The 22053-nt window shown below is 39.2% G+C and overlaps 1 protein-coding gene across 2 annotated transcripts; it reads left to right on the top strand.

Moving 5' to 3' along the window:
• Positions 1-3136: 3136 nt before the first annotated feature.
• LOC105226783 (retinol dehydrogenase 13) lies at positions 3137-21117 on the top strand. 2 transcript variants are annotated; one of them, XM_049447405.1, is made up of 5 exons: positions 3137-3435; positions 7977-8614; positions 9129-9192; positions 20105-20251; positions 20760-21117. In XM_049447405.1, exons 2-5 carry the CDS (start codon positions 7984-7986, stop codon positions 20998-21000), a joined length of 1083 nt encoding a protein of 360 aa, XP_049303362.1. In that variant the 5' UTR covers positions 3137-3435; positions 7977-7983; the 3' UTR covers positions 21001-21117. The 2 variants fall into 2 exon arrangements, with proteins under 2 accessions (XP_049303362.1, XP_049303361.1); XM_049447404.1 differs by lacking the exon at positions 3137-3435 and adding an exon at positions 3480-4553.
• Positions 21118-22053: the final 936 nt, after the last annotated feature.

The raw sequence follows: 22053 nt of genomic DNA, 5'->3' as shown, positions 1-22053 counted from the left end.
GAACTGATACAGCATCGTATCCGTAAACTTCACAAATTTCATTGGTGGCTTGCGTGACATTCTTCCCTTTTTTATACAAAAATTTCAAAATATTGCGAATTTCTTTATTATTTTAACTAATTTTTGAACAGCTGTAACTTTTTTTTTCAATTTCCCCGAATTTAATATTTTTTTGGTTATATGAGGCTTAAGATCTCACCTTTCCAACACTTTACGATATGACACAATGTAATTGGTAGCACTGAAGATATGTGACTGCAACGACATCTATTGACAAAATACGAAAATACTTTTTCGACTACCCAATTATATTTCCTAAATACATTATTTTAAAACTTTCAGCTTCAATGTTTCTAAATAACCACAAGTTCTATTTGACTTAGGCTCCAGTGGATATTTATTTCAATCTTTATAATCCCACAGTAAAAGCCTACAAACAACGACCTCAACATTCCCTTTATCCATATATTTGAAGCAATTTCTTTAACAGAAATTTTAATAACCAATTTACGAATTTGTCAAAAGCGCAGCCCTAATGTGCCTGTAATTATGCAGACGCATACTCATGTATATTCGTATGCATGTACACATACATAGATTTTGTAATGTTTATTTTTCAGTATTCTGCTGCCAAAAATGCTGTCATATTACATTGTTCTTGTTGACGCGCTGAAATTGCAGAAGCAAGCGTTTTTCGCTGCCATTAGTAAAATTAATTAAAAATATTCGAAATTGTTTATGGCACGTGCCCGTAAACAAAAATGAAAAATTAAGTCCGAAAACATTATTATACACATTGAGTTGTCATAATTTCCAAAATTTTCATGGAGACTTTGTGAAAATTAGTGCAATGAAATTTGTTTACAATAAATTTAAGAGATGTTTTTGTTAACATTTCGGAATTACTTATGTATTAAATTATGCAAATACAGATATGTATGTGTAAAGAAATTTTTGCTGTTAGTGTACTCATATTGTTCGATTCGCGCAGTTTTTCCATTAATTTTTCGCTTAATGCAAAATAATCAGAAAGTTACCGAATATGCTAAAATCTACTGAAAAGTTTAATTGACATTATAATAAGCAAAGCGCTGCAGTGGATTAGGTTATTAATTTATTCGTTTTGATTGGAAGCAATGGGAATAATATATTTCAGAAGGACGACGTAGAAATAAATGCGAGCATATGGCGTATATAACCTTATGAAGTGATTGAAGCACATTTGCATAAATCTAGTTAAAATAAAATAAAAAGAGTCATAAAATAGCTTTTACTCTTACGAGGACATCAACCAGCTGGCCAGCGACACCTTCTCAATCAAAGGCATTTCAGGTGCATGCCGTTAAATCGTAATCCTTAATACGTTTGCAGTGGTTGTCATCCAAAGGCGGATATCTCATCCGAGACTGTTTTCTTCTTTTCATTGGTCGTGTTTTTTACGTGGCGGCTTCCAAACCCAGCGCACAACCCTGGGGAGGGATGTTTCGGCTTTTCACTTTAGCTCGCCTTCAACCGGATGTTTTTGACTACCCAGAGTATACTTGCTCATAAACCAGAAGTCGGGAACTGCTTGAGCCATATGTAGAAGGAGAATCATTTCTGGCCACTCCCAACGCTCAGAGAATTTTCCTCACTTGCGTGAACTTCTACACATGACTCCATCTTTCATTGTAATCATTACAAGGCAAATTAATCTAAAGCCTTAAAAAAGTAATCCTAGAATTAATGAACCCTCGGAGGAAAATTAAAACCTTTACTTTTCAAAACTTGCAGATCAACATAATGACAAATTGAAAGTGGAAGAAAAAAGTAATCTGGCCGAGAATACCATAACAAATAAATTTCCTTAATGTAATCAGATTTACAAAATATATAAAAGTTAAGGCATCGAACTACTAAGTATTATTTGTGGGAGTTTACTGTGTCAATGATATATTCATAGGCCATAAATTTATTCTCATTAATCACTTAAGCGCTAACATATGTATATACATATATAAATCTCTCTCAAATGCGGGCAATTTATACACTTAGTCATCAGCCTGCATATATTACATGTTTAGTCACAAGCAAAGGGCGCCACGCTAGCTACGAAATATATACATGTATACATACACATACGTAGAGCATTAGAAAACGCTTTGTCTGCCGTTATATGCAGATCTAAGTCAATTGTCAGACCGGATGTAAAAATTGAATGTGCCCCTTTGTTTTATACGAGTACACAACTGAGTTGCCACCACAAATCAAATATATTTTAATCATATTAAAACATTGCTCCAACGAAAATCGAGGGCTGAAGTCGATAAAAAATCATAACTGTACCAACAAAAAAATGATTGACTTCAGCCCGTTGGTTTGTGTTTCACAGGCATCTGTATTTCTTTCTTTCTTCTGTTTTTGTTGTTTCAACAGCTTTGTGTTCAAGTGATAACATGTATCCCATTACTCGGACCGCCATTTGCAGCGCCATTTCATAAGGAATCCCTTCACAAAGGCAGAGCCAAAGGTATCAGTGGCGGCAATATCAGCATCACGCGTTGGATATTCAATACTCGTAATAATGTAATACACGCAAAAGAGATTGGCGAAACGCACAGGAATCACAGAGAAACGAATCGAAATGCATAAAAGCGAGGAAGATAGTTCGCTGCTTTGTCATGTGTTGACAGCTCTGCGAAGTCTGAACATTAGTTTGTACCAATAGTTTTAGATGCGGCAACACCCAGTTAAGTAAAATTGCCTTATACTCATATAAAAAAATGTAGGGATACCAGTTTTGAAAACATTTTTCCGAACTGAAGAATATAGAGAGATACAAGTTGGTTTGCATACCATTAAGCAAAAAAAAACTGTTTAAAGGAAGCTAAACTCGAAAAGCTTAACAAGAGAATAATATAGTATAACCTTCGAAAAGATAAGGATGATATTTCTAGATCAACAAACCTTAGAATGAAAATAGAAATACAAAAAAAAAACCCTGTTTCCTCTCGTAGCTTGATCTGATTAGGTTCGTGATTGTAAGTCTATGTTAACGATTTTAGAATAATGTTCACTGGGTAACCACAAAAGCTCATGTGAGTGAAGAACAGCGCAATGGATGCTCATTGAATCTAGCTTAAACAGAAATAATGCATTGAGTGTCATGGCAATAGATGCTACGTGTAGCAGTGCCTAGTCAAGCCCGTGCCACCTTCATTATGCGTTCCGGTGTTCACATGTCTGCCCGACTGGCTTTTGCCGGTCGCTTTGCTGAGCACTCCATTTAAATTCAATTGCCATTCGTTTCTGCCTTCTTGTACTGACTACTCCATGTCAATTGCGTGAAACCAGTCCATAGAAGCTCCCCCAGTTGAGCTCTTTGGCTGCTGCATTCCCGCCACGCTCATGCTAACCCACCGCTTTGGGGTGCTGGTAGCGCAGTTCGGTTTTGAGGTTGTATTGGGAATGTGAATTTAAAATCAGATTGGCGTGGTGAATTGTCGAATAAAGAATGTAATGCGGGCGAGAAATTGGAAAATCATGGAGAGTAGTGAAATGCACATGCATAAATGTGGATTGATTGGTTGTGATTGTAGATGTAAAATTTGAATATCACTTGCGCTACTAACCGGAGTGGAGTTCCGAACGACTAAAGTCAATGCACAGTGTGTTACACTCTTGATTAGATGAAAAAATTTAATACACACTTGAAACCTAGGAAGTGAACAATTATTTGACCTCTTTATTGCCAGTAGCTTCACTTTAACTACATTGCTTCGTAGTTAAGAATCACCTTACCCCTTTTCCAGCAGTTTTTCTGGCATACTGCCCCTTCTATTTTACTGTACTAGTGGCGGTTAGGCAAGCTGAATGGCGCGCGATGACGGTGGTCAGCGCGCACATAAATTTCATTCAACCACAAAATGCGCGCGGATAGGGAATGTCACCAGCAGAGGAGGGGAGCTCACGATTTAACAAGCTCAGAGCCGGGTAATCGGCGGCGTGGCGCGTTGGTGGCTGAAGTTCTGTGCTCGCATTCGTTGCGTGCGAGTGATTCGAGGCGCACCGTATCGATCAAGTAATAAAACGGAAAAGCAATTCGCATAACAAAAGCAAAAACAATAAAACAATAATATTTCATAACATTTCATTGTACGCTGCCGTTATCGGGCGCAATCCTGTCAAACCCAGCGCTGGTATTAACCGCGCATTTTTACGTTTTTGTGCGTGCGGGCGTGCGACATACGTGCGGGCGCGTCGCCAGCGGCACGTCCTACCAGCAGGCGCACGAGTGTGCTATAAAACGGAATGAGTATTATGCAACACAAGGATTTAGTAACGCAATAACGCCGCGTTCAAACGTGTACGCATTTTAGTTGTTGGTTTTGTTTTTGTTTTCGCTGTACAGCTCTCTACCAGCGACGTGTACACTCGTGAAAGCGACAACGCGGCAAAAGTGCCACGGCAGCAAAAATGGATAAACTGTTCTCGCTCTTCGAAAATGCTGACCCATTCAAAACCTGGTGGCCGGCCATCGCCGCGGTTGTGTTCGGTGCCATTATAATGGTGCGGTAAGTGTGTGAAATCGAAGCCGTGCCACAAGCGCACACAGTTTTCGCAGCTATTCAAAATAAATAATTGCATCGATGACTTCCAACAATGTTCATATGCAAAATTCACACAATTTTTTCACTGAAATTCGAGAAAGAGGAGGAGGGAGTGCAGTGTGCGTGGAATAAATTGAATAACTTGGAAGTTATGTGCATTTTTATATCACAAAAAATTTACGCGAACTCACTCAAATTTCCTTGAAAATAGTAAATCATTCGCCATATGTGTATGTATTCAGCGGACTGTGACCTTTGTAAAATATTTTCAACGAAGGTGTTGAAAGTGAAGTTAAAAAACTGTGGATAGCAGTACAACGTCCTGGGAGAACATACAAAAGCCTGAACCGCTAATTTCAGAGTGCATTTATTACAAAAACATCGAATTTCAGACACTTCCGAAATATCTAAAAGCATAAACATAGCATTTATAAGTCCAACCGCTGTCGATTTTTTCCATAATTCAAAATTTCTTAATAACAAGAAACATCTAACTTCTACTGCACTCATATTATAAATCCATTCATATTTTTCTTGATCAGTTTACGGGGATTATAGTGAGGCCTTGAATAATAATATACATATGTCAAGCTTCGTGACTATCCCTTGTTAAAATAAAAAGTTATTCATACAAGGACTTGAGTTCTCAACCATAATTTTGGAGATTGTAGTGATATCTTAGGTAATCATCCTTACCAAATTTCGATAGCACATCTCTTCAAATGAAAAATTTGGCAGTTCTATCCTACAGGGATCCAATAGCGGCGGTTTCGATAAATGAGCTGCTTATGAGCTAATTAAAAATCTCCCGGTTGGTTTTAAATGAGCTTCGTCGTCTTGTTGTTGAAGCGACAGAATTCTGCCGAGTAGACAGTCCTTGACCGGAAATAAAATACAGATCCATTCCAATTACTATCGTGCGAACGGAGCATCGTCGTACCTTTTTATCGCTTTCAAACGTTCTCTCAAAAAGGATTATTTTATTTCAACTGTTGCCTACGGGTCTCTTTTCAAAATTTTACTATCCGTTCGTTTCTGTGCGAAAAAAGGCACTTGAGTCCCACGACATTAGTAAAAAAGAATTTACTCGCTTCGTAAAAGATATTATTGGGATTCTCTCCGGTAAAAGGGATGATATGATTTCTAAACGTCATTTCGGGCATTTATAATACGTCAAGATATTTACTTTTTCCATTATATTTGGAAATGTTAACAATTTATTTACATAATGTGCAAGCGCCAATAAGAACCGCTCGAAGTAATGAAAACATTGCTGCCGTTCGAGGAAGTGATGCTGAAGGTCCAAATTTGTAGACTCCCAGACGTTCTCAAGAATTGAGACTATCTCAAGCCGCAACCTGGCGGTTTTTAAGAAAGGCTTTATGTTTGCAATCATATCAAATTGTTCTTACTCAAGAACTGAAGCCATTGGACCACTGTAAACGCTGTGACTTTGCTGATTCTACCTTGAAACAACTTAAAAACGACAGTGGATTTTTTTAATAAAATCATCTTCTCTGTTGAGGCTCACTTTCATGTGAGTGGTGCAGTAAATAAACAAAACTGTCGATTCTGGTGCGAATAAGTCCACAAATTACATCACTACAAACAATTCAAAGAAATGGTGGTTGGAAATCGTCGATTAACTATTATAGACACTGCTGATAGTTTGGGCATATCATTCGGATCGATGCAGCCGATTTTGAAGAAGAGTCAAATCTCGACTGGTTCCAAAAATACTCTATATTTTCGAAAAAGACCGTCGTGCTAACATCTGTGAAACAATGCTTTCCGACTATCAAAATGCATCATAGTTGGAGATGAGACTTGGATCTACGCTTACGATCCCGAAACAACCGATCAATCGAGCGAATATCGTGCTAAAGGCGAGCCGAAACCGAAAAACCCACGTCAAAGTCGCTCAAAAATCAAGGTTGACAGTTTTCTTCGATTATCATGGTGCATTGTAAATTCCTTCCGCCGAGCCAAAATGGCAAGAAGGAATATTATTTGAGCGTTATGCGCCGTTTATGTGAAGATAATTACCTCAAGAGGCTAAAATTGTGGGCCAAAGGCCCTTGGTTTTGCACCACGAAAATGCACCATCTCATACTGCATAGGTTATTAGTGATCATTTTGCCAAAAAGTTTAACAAATATCCTTCCGCAACCACCGTATTCGCCTGATTTGGTGCAGTGTGAGCTCTGGCTCACACTAACTCAAAAGACCGCTCCGAGGACACCGTTTTGACACAGTCGAGAATATAAAAGCTGAATCGAAGATGGCTCTGATGGCCATAACGATGGAGAATTTTTCCAAGTGCTTTGATGACTGGAAAATTCGTTGGCATAAGTGTATTGCAGCGGGAGGGTATTACTTTGAAGGAGATGAAATGGATTTCCAAGAATAAATAAAGATTTTAAAAATATAACAAAATTCATCTTTCACAGTAGTATGCCAAAATTTGGTCTAATAGTACTTATTAGAAGTTTGTGCTAGACGCGTTATAATAATATAAATATTTTAAAGATACTAAAAACATTTAGTAATCAATAAAAGATTCCTTATTTTTATAGAGATACATATATTTATTCAAATAACGACCTGAAAATGTTTTTTGGAATACCTTCTCACAATTTTTGATGTCCTTTGCTTAATTTAAACCGCCTTACCCACCTTTTGCACACAATCGAAGTCAAAGTTCCTTGCAGCTGTTTAAAATCTATATTTAAATATATACATATATTACTGCGAGATGTCAGTGTTTTTGTGAAATAAATCAGAATTACTCAGCAATTCAATGCAGCATTACGATGAGAGCAGAAAATCCAATTGATAGCTTTGAAGGTTAATTGAGCTTAACACCACAGAAGAAAGCACACACCGAAGGACAATTGAAACAATAAACACAAGGCTGACTGGATGTCAATGTAATTGCTAAGCCGCAACATGTGACATGCAACTTGCATTTACGCCAGCACTGCAGTGCGTGTGTGCAGGCCTGCGGTCGGAGCAGGCGGCACCATTACGCCTATGCGGACGTGTGTGTGTATGTGTCTAAATGTCACGTTGCTTGCTCAAACTGTTCATTAATTAGCGATTTCACGCCGTGCCACCTCCACTGGTGCATGCAACGGTGCGCATGTGTGGATGTGTGTCTGCATGTAGGCAATTTATAGCGACGCAGAGGCGCGTGGCGTGGCAGCCAGAGAGAATGCACTCCAGCGGCAAACCGCACAACCGTGTTATTGCAACAACACATCGACCGAATTAAAGCGCTGTTGATCCAACTATTCACCACATTTGCACAACATTGCAAATACCTCTTCCCTTTTCTCTTCCACACACCTAACGCAAATTTCAATAAAACGCAACTCTTCTTTGCAGCACACTGATGAGCGGCCAACGCTGCCCCAACGACAATCAAATACGCGATCAAATAGTTATTGTGACGGGCGCGAATAGCGGCGTCGGCCTGGAGACTGCTAAAGCGCTGGCGGCGCGCGGTGGCCGCATTGTGTTGGCCTGCCGCAACATGGCCGCAGGGGAACGCATGGCAAGGGTTATTAAGCGCGAGCTAACGTGCCAGCGTATCGGCGCTGATGCGGAGGGCGAGTTCTTTGTGGAGGCGCGCTATCTGGATTTGCGCTCCTTTGAAAGCGTGCATCGGTTTGCGCGACGCATCACCGGCGAATTCGAGCGCATCGATGTGTTGATAAACAATGCGGGCATTATATTCGGCTCACTAGGCGGGCGTACCGTCGACGGCTATGAGGAGCATCTGCAGGTGAACTATCTATCGCACTTTCTGCTGACACAACTGCTGCTACCGCACTTGCGACGCTCGCCCAGCGGCGGGCGCGTGATAAATGTGACGGCACATGCCCATGCCGCGGCCAAAATCGATTTCGACGATCCGCTCAATGTGGGCACTTGGTCGGTGAAGTTCCATGCACGTGACGCTTTCGCTCACTCCAAGCTGGCCGTCATGCTGGCAACGCGTTGGCTGGCGCGCCAATTGAAAGGTAAGTACACTCACATACTACAACATAGAGGGTGGGGCCGCGCACACAACGGTATTACAAGCAAAAAGGTTCACGAGAACATTATCCCGTCACATTTATTAACACGTATGTGTGTATGTACGGTTGGGCAAAAGTTTGGCAAAATGCCGCACAGCCGTGCGCCACAACAGCCAAGCGCGAACCTTTGTATTTCTTGCGTAGTTGGGGGTTGCTGGCGCCGCCACCCTATTTGAATAGTCGGCTACCTTGTTGGCTTAGCTCTTGCCGGCGCTTGTTCCTTCTTTGTGGCAGTTGCTGTTGCTGTTCTTTATTGCCTTTGTTTGCTTGTTTTATTTCGGCGGGGCGTGTTGTTTGTTGCCCTTGCTGGTAACTTCAACACGTTTTGCCAAAGTGATTTTAATTGAGTTTAAATCGTTTTTGCGCTTTTCATATTTTCGTTTCACTTTGCCTGCCTTGTTTTTTGCATCTTTTGTGTTTATGTGGCTGTTCACTTGCTTTATTTCGCTTTTCACAGGCACTCCACTGACGGTCAATTGTTGCACACCTGGGCTTGTGCGCAGCACGGGCCATTTACGCAAGTAAGTTGAGCCTCCAATTAATTATAATTTTTATTCTTTTTTTATTATTTTGCTAAAAGCTAATTGATTTTGTTTTTTAGCGCGGAGCTTTAATAATATGTTTTTTTTTACTAAGCAATTTAATTAATAACGAAGTAAGAAGTTTAAGCGCTAAGGAAGTTTGCACAATCTGGCTAACAATAGGAATTAAGCTTATTATTCATCATGGAATTATAATTATTTATAAAACGTTTTCTAGAAAAATTCAAGCCAGAGAGGCTTTCGTCGCAGCTAGTCTCTGAAAGTGACTATGGCTTTCTATTTACTGCCACCAACCGCAATTTCGGCATGTTTTCTAGCCTCTCCTGCCTCTTGTGCCCTTGTAGGCGAAATTCAGCAAACCACTACTTGACCGTTAATTATGCTTGAGCCAACGTAATTACAAAAAGCCATTGCTTTGCATCAGCAGTATTTTTTCATCAGCAGAATTTTATCAAAACATGAAATCCAATTTTTCCCATTGTCTACAAAAATAGCAGAGATAGATAACGATTTGATGAAATGATAGGGCAGTATTCTAGTTAAGATTAATACCTAAATACAAGGAAATTTTTGATATGTGGCATGATTCCATGCTGAAAGCAGCCCATATAGGGGTTTTATTAAATTTTTTTACAAACATACACTATTAGGAAAGAAATTCTGAAATTTGTGGAAAAAAAATATTTTAAAATCGGTCATTGGGACGCTATTCTTCGTCCAAGTCGTTAAGAAATGCAATTTCATGAAGATCGGTTGAGTAGTTCTTGAGAAGTCTTGCCAAACGACTTCAAAACCACAGTCTCGAGAAAAAGGCGTGCAAAGGCGGCGCACTAATCTCGAGCGCAGTAGCTCTCAGGGCTGTATCTCCGAAACTATTTCTCGGATCAACTTGAAGATCTGAAACCCGTAAACCCATGTAACCCCTTAAGTTAGTTAGTCAATAGAAGCTTTTCCTGCTTAATTTCCCACCCTATTCAATCATAACATTTGTTGATTAGAGTAAATTAACTTTGGAATTCAGTACTGACATTAATTTGAGAGTTAATGTGATTTTAATGTGATACAATTCGGCTGAAAAAAATCAAAAATTGACAAAAGTGTTAAAAAAAGATGAATTTTTCTTAAAGTTAGAGCCGTTTTTATCCTGTCAAAACTCGATTTATGATTGATTCATCGGGGGCGAGTAATCACATCAGCAAACTGGGAAAGTGCTTTCTCGAAAAAACTCTTTTAAAGATAAACTGATGGACTGATTGAACCGAACGGCTACACTCTAGGTTAGATCACTGGTCCCTCAGCGAGGTGGGGAATCACACTTACACTGTTAAGTACTATCATTTGTGAAGCCATCCAAAACCAATTGTTGGTGCATATGAGCTATCGACAAAGACATTCGAAAACTACCACAAATTTGCATGTGGATATCGAAAAGTATGACATCCCATGTGCTTTTGCTTTGATCTGACAGGAAGAATTATTGAAATGATTCTATTTTGTCTTCTTCCAAACAGCTTATACTGTTGACGTCCCGTAAGATTCCACTGCATCAACCTTGATCAGACAGTGTCCAGCTAAAACTCCTACAATCTTTGAAAGATGGACTTTGATGAAAGCGAAGAGCTTCCTAGACCTGTTACGGTTTACCCTGGGTCAGAAGAACCTTACGACTGCACAGCTGCGCGTAGTTGTTCATTGCTTTCTGAGCTAGTCTGACACTCAACAGGACAGTAGGTAACCACAAGATTCCAATGGAACACATACCTTGCTTGCAAGTTTTGATCCATCCATCAAAAATTCACGGCCCTTTTCCTATAGCAAGTCCTTCCCTCATGCCTACGGCTCCACTTTTGAAAGTTGTTACTCAAAAAAATATTTAAAATTTTAATTCAAAATTAAAGTATGTTATTTCTAAAGGAAATGCCTGTTGAAAATTTCATTCTATGAGTATCCCTTTGTTATCCATTTAGTTGGTTATAGAAGCAGAATCTCCAGATATTTTGTAACTCATTGTGTTCTTATAAATAGAATTCAAAGTTCTATAAGATTCCTCCCAGGATCTCTATTTAACCGAAAGTCTACTTTGAAAACCATTAGATATCAACAAAAAGTTTAGTTTTTGCAAACAATTACTAATCCTTGTGCCATGCAAAAATAATTAAGCCATGAAATTGCAAACACATATGCATATATACTTTGCTTGCAATGCCTTAATGGCATTCCGCATACACTGTCGAGTCAATTTCTCACACCCCAATGAGTTTGCACTTCAATCTCTTGATTTTATGTAAATTCCAAATGAACGCCAAAAGCAGCCAAGCAGCCCAAAGCGGGGCACGCCTTGCCAGTGAAAATCATAAATTGTGTGCAAAACAGCAAAAAGGATTAACAATTGTATCTTAAATAAAGGAGCAAGTAAGGTTGGAGTGCATGTGTGTGAGTGCGTGTCTGTGCGTGCATGCTTAGTGTGAATGTGTGCTTGCATGAGCTGAGCATTTGCACTTAATTGCCTGTGCGCCTGAACCTTTCAAAGAGCATCTTTTACTAAGGATGCATTCTAACGCTTCTTGTTGCTTTTGCTGTTGATGCCTTGGCAATTCGCTGTTGCTGCGCCGTCAACTGAATATTTATTAAACAACCGACAGCGCATAAATCTCTTTGCCAAAACAGGAACCCCAAAGACAACGCGAGGGGCGCAACTTGTCAACTGGCGGAAAGCTCAAGGCGCGAGTTTCGGGGTGGTAAACAATTTGCGTCAAGCAAAGCTCTTAACATTTCCTTACGCACACATACACACATCAATCGACTAACACACCAACCAGTGGACGGTGCCGACACATGCGGGTGCCTGCTGAGGTTGTAGCACAGCTTAGGGCGCCAAGCAAGGCAACGGCAAATTGCTTTCGGCGCTTCCGTCGCAGTCGCTGCAGTTGGCGGTGCATGCTTACGGTGGTGTTGTCGGTACGTCAACGAGCTGCTTATTGTGCCATTCCGACAAAGTGTGCGCGATTTCGATCACAGCAACTGCACGCGTCGTAGTAATTAAAATTCCGAGCAAAGCGCCGAAAATTCGCATTTGCTACGTGAGTTCTTACGTGCCATGTGTGTGTGTCTGTGTGCGTGTGCGATGGGGCCACATGTGTTATTTTTGTATACCGCGTGTAAGCACCGTTGCTGTTGCTCATAGGAGACAGTCGCTGTTTTTATTGCTAAAGCTGGTTAGGAGCGCGGCGTTTTCGAAAGCAAAGCTGTGTGTCACCATCACTTTATCAGCAACCATTTGGTTCATGAAAGGAAATTCGAACTCGAATTTTGGCAGTCGAAGTTAATGCTACTTAATAATACATTATTTTGCCAGGCGTTCTTTATTACTTTCATAAGAATATCAAGTTTTTACAATTAAATAAAGCAAATATTTTTAAATACAAAAAATATTTTTTTTTTTTTCGAGCAAACAAATGTGCTGCCAACCAGATGCTTGTGAATATTTCATCATTCCGTGTTAACGTTTTGGGTGTGCGAAGTTGAAATATGAATGCAATAAAATGCTTCGAAAACTCATTGAACATTTTAAAGTGGCAAGGCGTATAAAATAAAATTTACGAGCATCCGCTTTGGATTTGCGCTTACACACACATACATAAGAAAGCTTGTTGGCACACAGAGATTCCGTTGCATACATACATATGCCTGTCATTACAGCAGGCAAATACTCGACAAACAACCCATAACTTAACGCGTTTCCTAAGCGCTCTTTTTATGAGCGAGATTTTTAGTTCTAAAATATTTATTGAATTGAAAATAAATAATAATATAGTGGAAAGCAATGAGGATTTGCAACCAAATAAAGCTAAAATTTATTATTGCAAATAAACGATATTTTAAAATAATTTATTATCACATATTTTGCTCGCATATGTTTCAAACCAGGCTTGCTTAACAAATATAACACTCTCTCCAAAACTTATTGTTGTGTTTTTAAAACGTTATACAAATTTGCAGAGACCGCTATCGCCAGTTCTATGAGATGTCTGATGTTATGGGCTCCAAACTGTTTAAGTCTTGATCTCCCAAACGCGGAACAGTCAAGAAGTGTTGAGTTGTTTCCAACCCATCTTCTTCCATACAGCTTCTGCAGTTGGTGTCTGGTAAGATTCCCAACCTTACAGCATGGACGCCAATAGGGCAATGACCTGTTAAAAGCTCGACAACTAGGAAGAGGCTAACCTTATTGAAGGCAAAGTAATGACTAAATCTCTTGCGATCGATCTTAGGCAAAACGGCTTTTGCGACAGAGCAGGTACCGATGGTGGCCCTGTGCCAAGCTTCCGCAAAGCCTAGATATCTAGTAGTATAACACAGGAGAATACGAGAGCAGCGACCCGCTCCCATTCTACCTATAACGGATCTAGCGTGCCTTCCTTTTAACTCATCTACTGTACGAATTTCCTGCGATTCCGGCATGGCCTGGCACCCATACTAGTCTTATCACAAAGACACTCGATGCTATTGATAGCGAGGTTAGGCACTCTTTGACCAGACCTGAATGGACTGTTAATGAATTCAAGCTATCGCCGCTTTGCTATCTGAGTGAATGATTACTCCTCTGAAGGAGACTGCACTCCGGAGTGCTACCTTAATGGCTGCAACCTCGGCAATAGTCAAGAAGTCTAAAGCTGGAGTTTAAAGAGAGCTCTTGACCGTTAGCCCTTCCACCAACCTTTCCATCCAAGCTTTGACCTATCCACAAAGAAACTCCTCTTCTCCAACGGGTTCTTCCCACCCACAGCTCTCTCGTCAGAGAAGGAGTCTCCAGAGTGTTCGGCTTGGTCACTCCATAATCCAAGTGATCCGGTATAAAGTCAATGTGTGTGAGGATAACCGAGTGTTAAGATCTCAGATTCTCTGAGTCTGATAGCAACTTTCGCAGCCATACACCTTGCGACGATGTCTATGGTCACCATGTGCAAGAGTGCGTTAATTGCCAGACTGGATCTTAGTGTAGCACACATGCTGATGAGCGCCGCCTGTTGAACACTTTCGAGTTTCTTCGCAAGTCTTTCTGGCACAGAGCCCAAGGATCGCTTTCGATGAGAGGCCCCACCTTTTGCCAATGACTCCTCTACAGCTTACTTGGCTGTTTAAAACTTATTTTTTCACCACGGTACAAAGCATCTGAAGATCTCAACCGCCAACGGTTTCAGACGATGCCTTCACAAAACGGCCTTCCAAGTTAATTCAAAGAACACAAGGCACCTTTGTGGAACATAGTTCTGAGAGATTCATTTTAATCGCAATATATTTACCTGCATATCGCTATTAGCATAAATGTTTTCGGAAATTGTATCTCGTTATACCAAAAAGGAAGAAATTTCTATGGAATTGGGCGAAAAATTCTCGCTAAAAGATTAAGTGCCAGTCAAAATTTGCAATTCGAGCGTGTCGTTCGTCACAAGCAGCAATTTATCATGTTGCATGGAAAAAATACGAAAAGTGTTAACATGCGTCATTACAATTTGCAACGCATGACAGGCCTAGCAACGCACGCACACACGCGCATAAACACATAAGTAAAATGGAAGGCCGTCTGCGCTTCCGTTTGGATTGCCAACCTACAGTATGATTACATTTATATATGTATTATGTATATGTGTGTGTTTATGAGTACATGTGCATTAAGATACAACATCTGCCTTTCATCGCCACCAACTATTGAAGTAACGAATCTGTTGTGAATATAAGATGCCAGCGGCTACCGGCTTTAAGCTGGAGAGATGAATAAGTAAGTGAGAAAAATACCTGTGAGTATTGTAAAAGGTGTTAATAAACCGATTCGAAGTGAAAATTTCAGAAGGAAATCAATAATTTTCTCTAGTATTTATTGATTTATGAATATGAAATAGTACAGAATCTCATCCAGTAAGAGTTAGACTATTTCCTATGGGACTACGTTAAGTCCATAGTCTATGCCAACAAGCCAAAGACGATTGATGAACTTTGTACGAATATCGAACGTGAAATTGCAGCAGGATCGGCCGATTTATGCTTAGAAACTGTAGAAAATTGGGTTCAGCGTCTGGACTTCTGCAACCGTGCCCGTGGTGGCAAAGAAATCGAGTTCCATACATAAAGACATCGAATGTACTTTCACAGGATTAAAGAATTCCATTGATATCCCAAACCGTTAGTTGAGTCAACTAATTCGTTACAAACATAATCAACAATAGTGTCAAAATGTGCTTTGTGGTTTCGGTCAAGCTTTAGATAAACATTACTCAGTTCAGTTCGTTACTCGAAAAAGAATATGTGTGCGCCGAGTTCCACAAAAATTGCAGACTAATTTATTAAATGCGTTTAAATATTGAAAACAGACCTCCAGCATATTTTCTAAAAGTTATTTCCGCATAAACTTCTCTTCCACATCTCACAATCCCACAGATCTTAAGTGGTTTCTCATATTAAACATAGACAATTCAACGATATTCATAGCCGGAACTACTTATGTATGCAGTAAACGAAGAGCATTAGCACATCGAGCTTTATCCTGCTGTGTTTACATAGCTGCATATGTAGATGTGTGTTTGAAGTCTCCAATCCATACTGTCGCAGCACTTTTGTCCCAGTCTTGTTGACTTACATCTTCTCTGATCTTATTGGGTGCCTGCAAACACAGAATATATACTATATATCCATTCATTATCCTCTTTGTTTTCGCAAACTTAGAAAGCATGCCTTCCTCCTTGTTGCAGGATGCGTCTATGTTGTTGCTTGGAGTATTTTATTAGCGGGTGTAATGCGGAGGCAGGCAGCCACATACACAACCGCATTGGCGCATAAAGCGACAGCAGCTGCCATCACGCTTGAGTTACGTGAACTTTACTTAGCCCCAACACCAATCACAAAAACAAAAACGACAACAACAACAAACATGAAATTATAAAAAGCCAACAGCTGCAACACTCGTGTAATGAATAGGCGAGTGACAGAAACCGGGCAAGTGGGGGCTATGAGGGCGAGCTTGGGGTAGGCGGTTAAGATTGAAAGGAAAGTGGCGACATTTGTAAAGCTTAGCGCTTTTTATGGTGATTATTATTAGTAGAAAAATGAAAACAAAAACAACAGCAATAACAACCAGCTCATAACGCGTGCCACAAAAGAGCGGAAGCAGCAGGTCTCTCGGCTGCTCGAAGGGTTTCGTCCGCTCGTGTGTGGCCGCATGTTTGCCGAGCGGGTATTTATGCAAGACAAAGCGGCTGAAATGACAGTCACGGAAAAGCGCAAATGAAAAAGAGATAAACGTATTAATTATTTATTTATACATTTTGCGGATGGTGGAAATGTCGGTGAACCCTCGCGTGGTTCTTGCGCAGCTGTGTGGCGAAGTGAATGCTTTCAGTGCGATTGGAGGGGATGAGTGAAGCTCCTTAGATTTGCCTCTAGCCGCGCCTAAGCATCTGTGGCTGTCTTTATGTGTGTGTTTTGAAGCCAATGCTCGCATGTCCTAATGACAACAATAACAGCAGTGACAACAGCAGCTGTTGCAAGTAATAGGGATGTCGGGCATGTGGCGTGTGGCGTGTGGTATGCGGTATGTTGAGGCATTCTGCGGCATTACATTTACGGGACGATGGCGTTGTCTGCTGTCTGCTGTGCTGTGCGGTTGTGGGTTTGCGTAGAGCCGAGCTTGCTTTGCTTATTGTCACTCACTTCTGTCCTATGAAGTAAATTTAAATGTGTTTAACCGTAGGTCATGGAGTTACAGAACTTTTCGCTACATTGTTATAAATATTTATATGCAATATGTTGACAAAGCACATTTTCTGCCCGCTTTCGAGTTAGTTTTGCTACAGGAAATTCTATTTGGAAATTGCATAATCAACTCCTCAGAATATAAAAGAAATGTATAAACAAAATTTGTAAGACAGTTCCATTAAATGTAAACTTTCAAAACTAAAAATAATAATAAGAACATTTTTGTATTATTTTTTGAGTGTTGCTCGCTTAAATAAATTGGTCTCAGTTTTGCTGTACGCAGTATTTATGAAGAGGGTCTTAAGGTGGGTTTACAGGTTTAAAAAATCGACTTTTTTATTGTCTTATTATTATTCTACAACTCCTTTAGAATATTGTCCTAAATTCAAGTTTATACGAGTAAAAGTTTAGGAGATATTGCCTTGACAACTTGTGCGCTCGAGGCTAGCTAGGGTAAGTCCGCCGTCCTTAAACGCATTTTTCTCGAAACTGTGTTTTTGAAGTCGGTTGGCAAGATTTCTCGAGAACTACTAAACCGATCTTCATGAAATTTTACACAGATCTTTGAGATACAATTCTTATAGACTTGAACGAAGGATTTTTTTCAATTGCAACTATTTGAAAAAAAAATTCACGAAATTTCACGACATTTTTTTGTTAATACTAGGTTTGTTCGGAAAGTAATAGGACTGAGTCGATTTAAAAAAATTTATTGAACCAATCGTTAAACTCTTCAAAAACTTTCAAAATATGCTCCTTCTGCATCGATGTAACGCGGCCAGCGCGATTTCCGTGCGTGGAAGGCGTCACGGAAGGAATTCTCCGAAATATCCTTGAGAGCCGTGGTGCATGATACTTGGATCCCCTCTTTCGTCCCAAAATGCTTGTATTTCAGCGGCTTTTTTGGCAAGGAAAAGTTTGGGGGGACACATTGGTGCTGCGGAAACATTGGGATGCCAGCCTTGATTAGGTTGCTGTTCACAAGAAAGGTGGCGTGAGCCGGGGCGATGCCTTCAATCGGCTGCGATGGCTTGTCGAACCCAATTGACCCTTCGTTTGAGTCTCTTGAGGACTTCCAAGTAAAACTTGGTATTAACGGTATGTCCAGGAGGAACATATTCATGGTGGACGATGTGTTTGATGTCAAAAAAGACAATGAACATCGTTTTTACTTTGGATTTGGATTGGATTCTTCAGTGACTTCTTCCCAGTTCGAAACACACCACTTCTTGCTAAAACAACATCTGGGTAAGCCTGCTTGATCATATCAAACGTCTCTATCGACATGTTTGTAACAATAAAAATCATAATTTTTATATGAGAAAACAAATTTTGAAAAAAGGCTGTTTTTTACCCGACGAAACCCATGTAACGCTTTAAATAAGCTAATTTCCCTGACTGACTTCCTCTTTTTAATAATATTCCTCTTACCTGTTTAAATATTAGACTTATCAGTAAACAATATTCTTATAACGATCAAGAGAACATGTGCAAAAAATGTTCCCTGCTTCGACAAAAACTAACCTTAAAAAAAACTTATAACCTATCCCCTTGCTATATTCATCCGTGCGAAAATCTCAGAAAAATAGTGTTCATGTATTCTTGACGTCTGGCGCGCTTTAAAATTAGTGACTTTGAATGACATTTTATGTTTTGAAACATACAACAAGGATCCTTCCAATTTCTTCAGTTTCCCACTACGTGCTCTTGAAAATTGAATGTAAAATTCTACAGCTGTGAAAACAACTAGTTATTTTCGACGACGATACTAGATCTTAAAATAGTATATCTATATACTCGTATATATGTATTTATTGTGTTGTCATTTTAGGCCCGAATTTGTAAGTTCGGTAAGCCGGCGAAAGTTCACTCTGCACAGTTTAAAATTTAATTACGCTTCTCTGCAGCATTTCCATTCCTTTTCCTGCATTTAAAAGTAGTTTTGCTTAACGCTTGCTGTTTTTCCCATTGTCCGAGTTGATGTACCATAGCTGTTTAGGCCTGTCGTCTTTTGCCCCGGTCAGATCCATCTGCTTGTGCCACACCTCAGCCTCGACCGCATGTTTCTCAAGTTAATTTATTCATAGCCTTTGTGTTGCAACTTTTGGCTGTTTCCCTTTCGTCGCCCTAGTTTGTTTGGTTTCTCCTTTTTTGTTTCAGCTCCTTACTGGTACACGCATAAAATGCCAAAAGTAGGCTATGCAATCGCAGTATTTTTTACCACATTATTTGTGTATTTCGAAAAGTACAAACTCGTAATATATATGTTCGACATTATGTTGCATTGTTTACTTTTCTAAGTTAGTAGTTGCGACATTTTGCTGCGATTTGTTTGGCTTCTAAATGTTTAATTAGTATCTAGATATAAAGAGAAGAACTCTCGAGTTCAGTTAGAGAGTGAAAAATATACAACTGATCCTTAATATCCCCAATTTATCATAACTAAAATTACATATGAACGAAGTGAAGTAAAGAAATCAAAGGAAATATTTAGCGGTCATTGGTCAGCTAGTCGATAATATAACGTTTCTAGAAATGATTTGAAATTTTATTTCCAGTTAACATTGGAAAATCATTTGGCTGCGCAAATTCTTATTAAACTAACATTCGTCCTTTCACGAGAAGTAATTTTTCAATCGCTTTTTTCAATCTCTTAATATTGCTCTTAGATTATTTGAACTGATTTATTAGTGCCAGCTTGAGTGCAAAGATTTATTTTTACGCCGTCTACAAAGTTGGCTGAATATTTGTGAAGCGTGATTGTGAAAAGCCCCACGGAAATTTCAAAGATAAACACTTAAGTTATTACCTCTACTTGATTTTCTTCAAAAACTAGAATTTAATTAGGCCAAGTTCAGTGCAAAGTCTAATGCAGTAGGTACTCACTCATTCGCACACACTCACACTCATAAGCGTAATGAACTTTAAAGCAACTTGAGCGAGTGTATTGTCGTTTTCGAATGGCAGTAAATTTCACACGTGCCAAGCGCCTGCTTAGGTATATCGGCGTGCTTAAATGTACATTTCAACAAAGTCCACGAAGCAACTACAAAAAGCATACGTATAATCTCGCCATTTTCATTTCTTTGTGCTTTTGCTTCTTTTTGGTTCATTCATTTCATTTCTTCTGGTTTCGTTTCAGTTCGCCACTAATGTCCGCCATTAGTGTAAAATTGATGACCTTCCCGTGGATGTGGCTGTTCATGAAGAATCCATTTGAGGGGGCACAATGCGCCATACGTCTAGCCACCGATCCGAAGCTCAAGAACGTAAGCGGCGAGTATTTCAAGTAAGTATTAGTCACCTGCCCATGTGCACACCACCCTCGCCAACTCAGCTCAGCATATTGCGATACTTTGAGTTCAGGATACGTGCACCTGCAGCAGAAGGCCATAAAATCACCAAATTTTAAGTTTTCTTTTTAAGCTATTGACTGCATTTGCCAGCAAAACTTTTAGGAGTGCTGTGGACACACTATTTGGTTAAATATTAAAATAATTACAGTAGCCGACGGCCATTTTAACAACTCCAGCTGGTGTAGAATGCTTCTAAAAACATCGCCGAAAATTTTAAGCTTTTCGGCTGAGGTTGAGAACCTTCGACCAACTACTGCACTTGAAAGCCGGTGGTTCACTCCATATTCCTACACTCACATAAAAATGCGCACTGCAGGTGCAATGTATATTTTATTATCCCAACTTGAGTTACAAGAAGCCCTCACATACTCTGTTTCGTCTTAGCTTGCAAACAAGTACATTTCTTTAATCTTTAATTTAATGTTTCTTTTGTTGTTTCAGCGATTGCGAGATAGCACAATCGTCACTGCATGGCCGGGATATAGCTTTGGCGAAGAAGTTATATATGCAGACAATCAAGGAATTAGAAAAAGTTACCAAATTAACTATTGATAAAGATATTGAGGGAGAAACTTCACCTCTGGCAATAACTGCCGACTCAACAGAAGAGAGTCACCACAGAAAACTAGCACTGGAAGCGCCGAAAAAGAAACATCAGGGAAAACAAAAGCAAAAAAATTAAGCTGCTGATGAATTTTCGATTTTGTGTCGTGAATTGCGCTGAGTGACACAAACATTCATTAAAAGACTAGAGATTATAGATAATATTTCTAAAATATAAAATATAAAAAATAAGAAATTAATTATTAATATTATGCATACTTTATGGGTGTGTTCATTTATTAATTTCCTGAACTTCAAAAGACTATTAATTTCAGGTAACCGATTCGTCTGTAGATCAAGGAGTTGAAGTAGGGTTTTCGGCTTTCAGTTTGACATTTTTACTGATAAACAATTTCGTTAAAATAAGATCGTAAAAATGTGTAGACCATTTGACAAAAATACTTATAACTAGATTTCTTAAAAAAAGAGCGGCCTATAAGTCAAGAATATATAAAATATGTATCGACATACATATTCAAGATCTACATATGTATATCCAATATATCAATTTAGATATCAGGATATTATCTATATATAGTATATCAAAATTCCTATAAGGACAAACTCCCAAAATTGTAATTTATTACAGCCTGGACAGGGTACATTAAGTTGGTAACGACATTTGTAAAACCCAAACAGAAACGTCGGAGATCCTATATAATATAAATATCAGCGTAATTGTTCAGATGGAATTTCTGTAGGTGCCATTCAAACTGATCGATCAAAGTCAGAACAAAGACCTTTTTATATCCTTTTAGGCTATAAAAAAATGCACCTTTGGAGGGTATTACTATTATTTTGACTATGATTACACAATATCTAACTTTAAAGGTTAGTAAAACCCTGCAACAACTTATCGCCAGAGTTAAACTATTCAGATCATATTCGATATTCTTATATAGGAAGTTAGGCGGGATTACAGCTTCCCTGAGCTGAATTAACGCGCCATTTTAATGGACTATCGCATCACCTTTATATGTTTACAATCTCGTTTCTTCTTTCTGTTAAAACTTACTATATCTATTATCATTTTTGTAAGCAGCCATTCAGAATTTATTACCTGATAACACATATGTCAAGAATGCAAGATCTCTGACGCGACTAAATTATAAAGGGATTATTTGTGGATTCC

The sequence above is a fragment of the Bactrocera dorsalis genome, chromosome 2 (assembly GCF_023373825.1).
Source record: "Bactrocera dorsalis isolate Fly_Bdor chromosome 2, ASM2337382v1, whole genome shotgun sequence".
Classification (NCBI taxonomy): domain Eukaryota; kingdom Metazoa; phylum Arthropoda; class Insecta; order Diptera; family Tephritidae; genus Bactrocera; species Bactrocera dorsalis.
The sequence above is the reverse complement of the archived record's forward strand: the minus strand, read 5'-3'. Positions and strand labels throughout refer to the sequence as shown.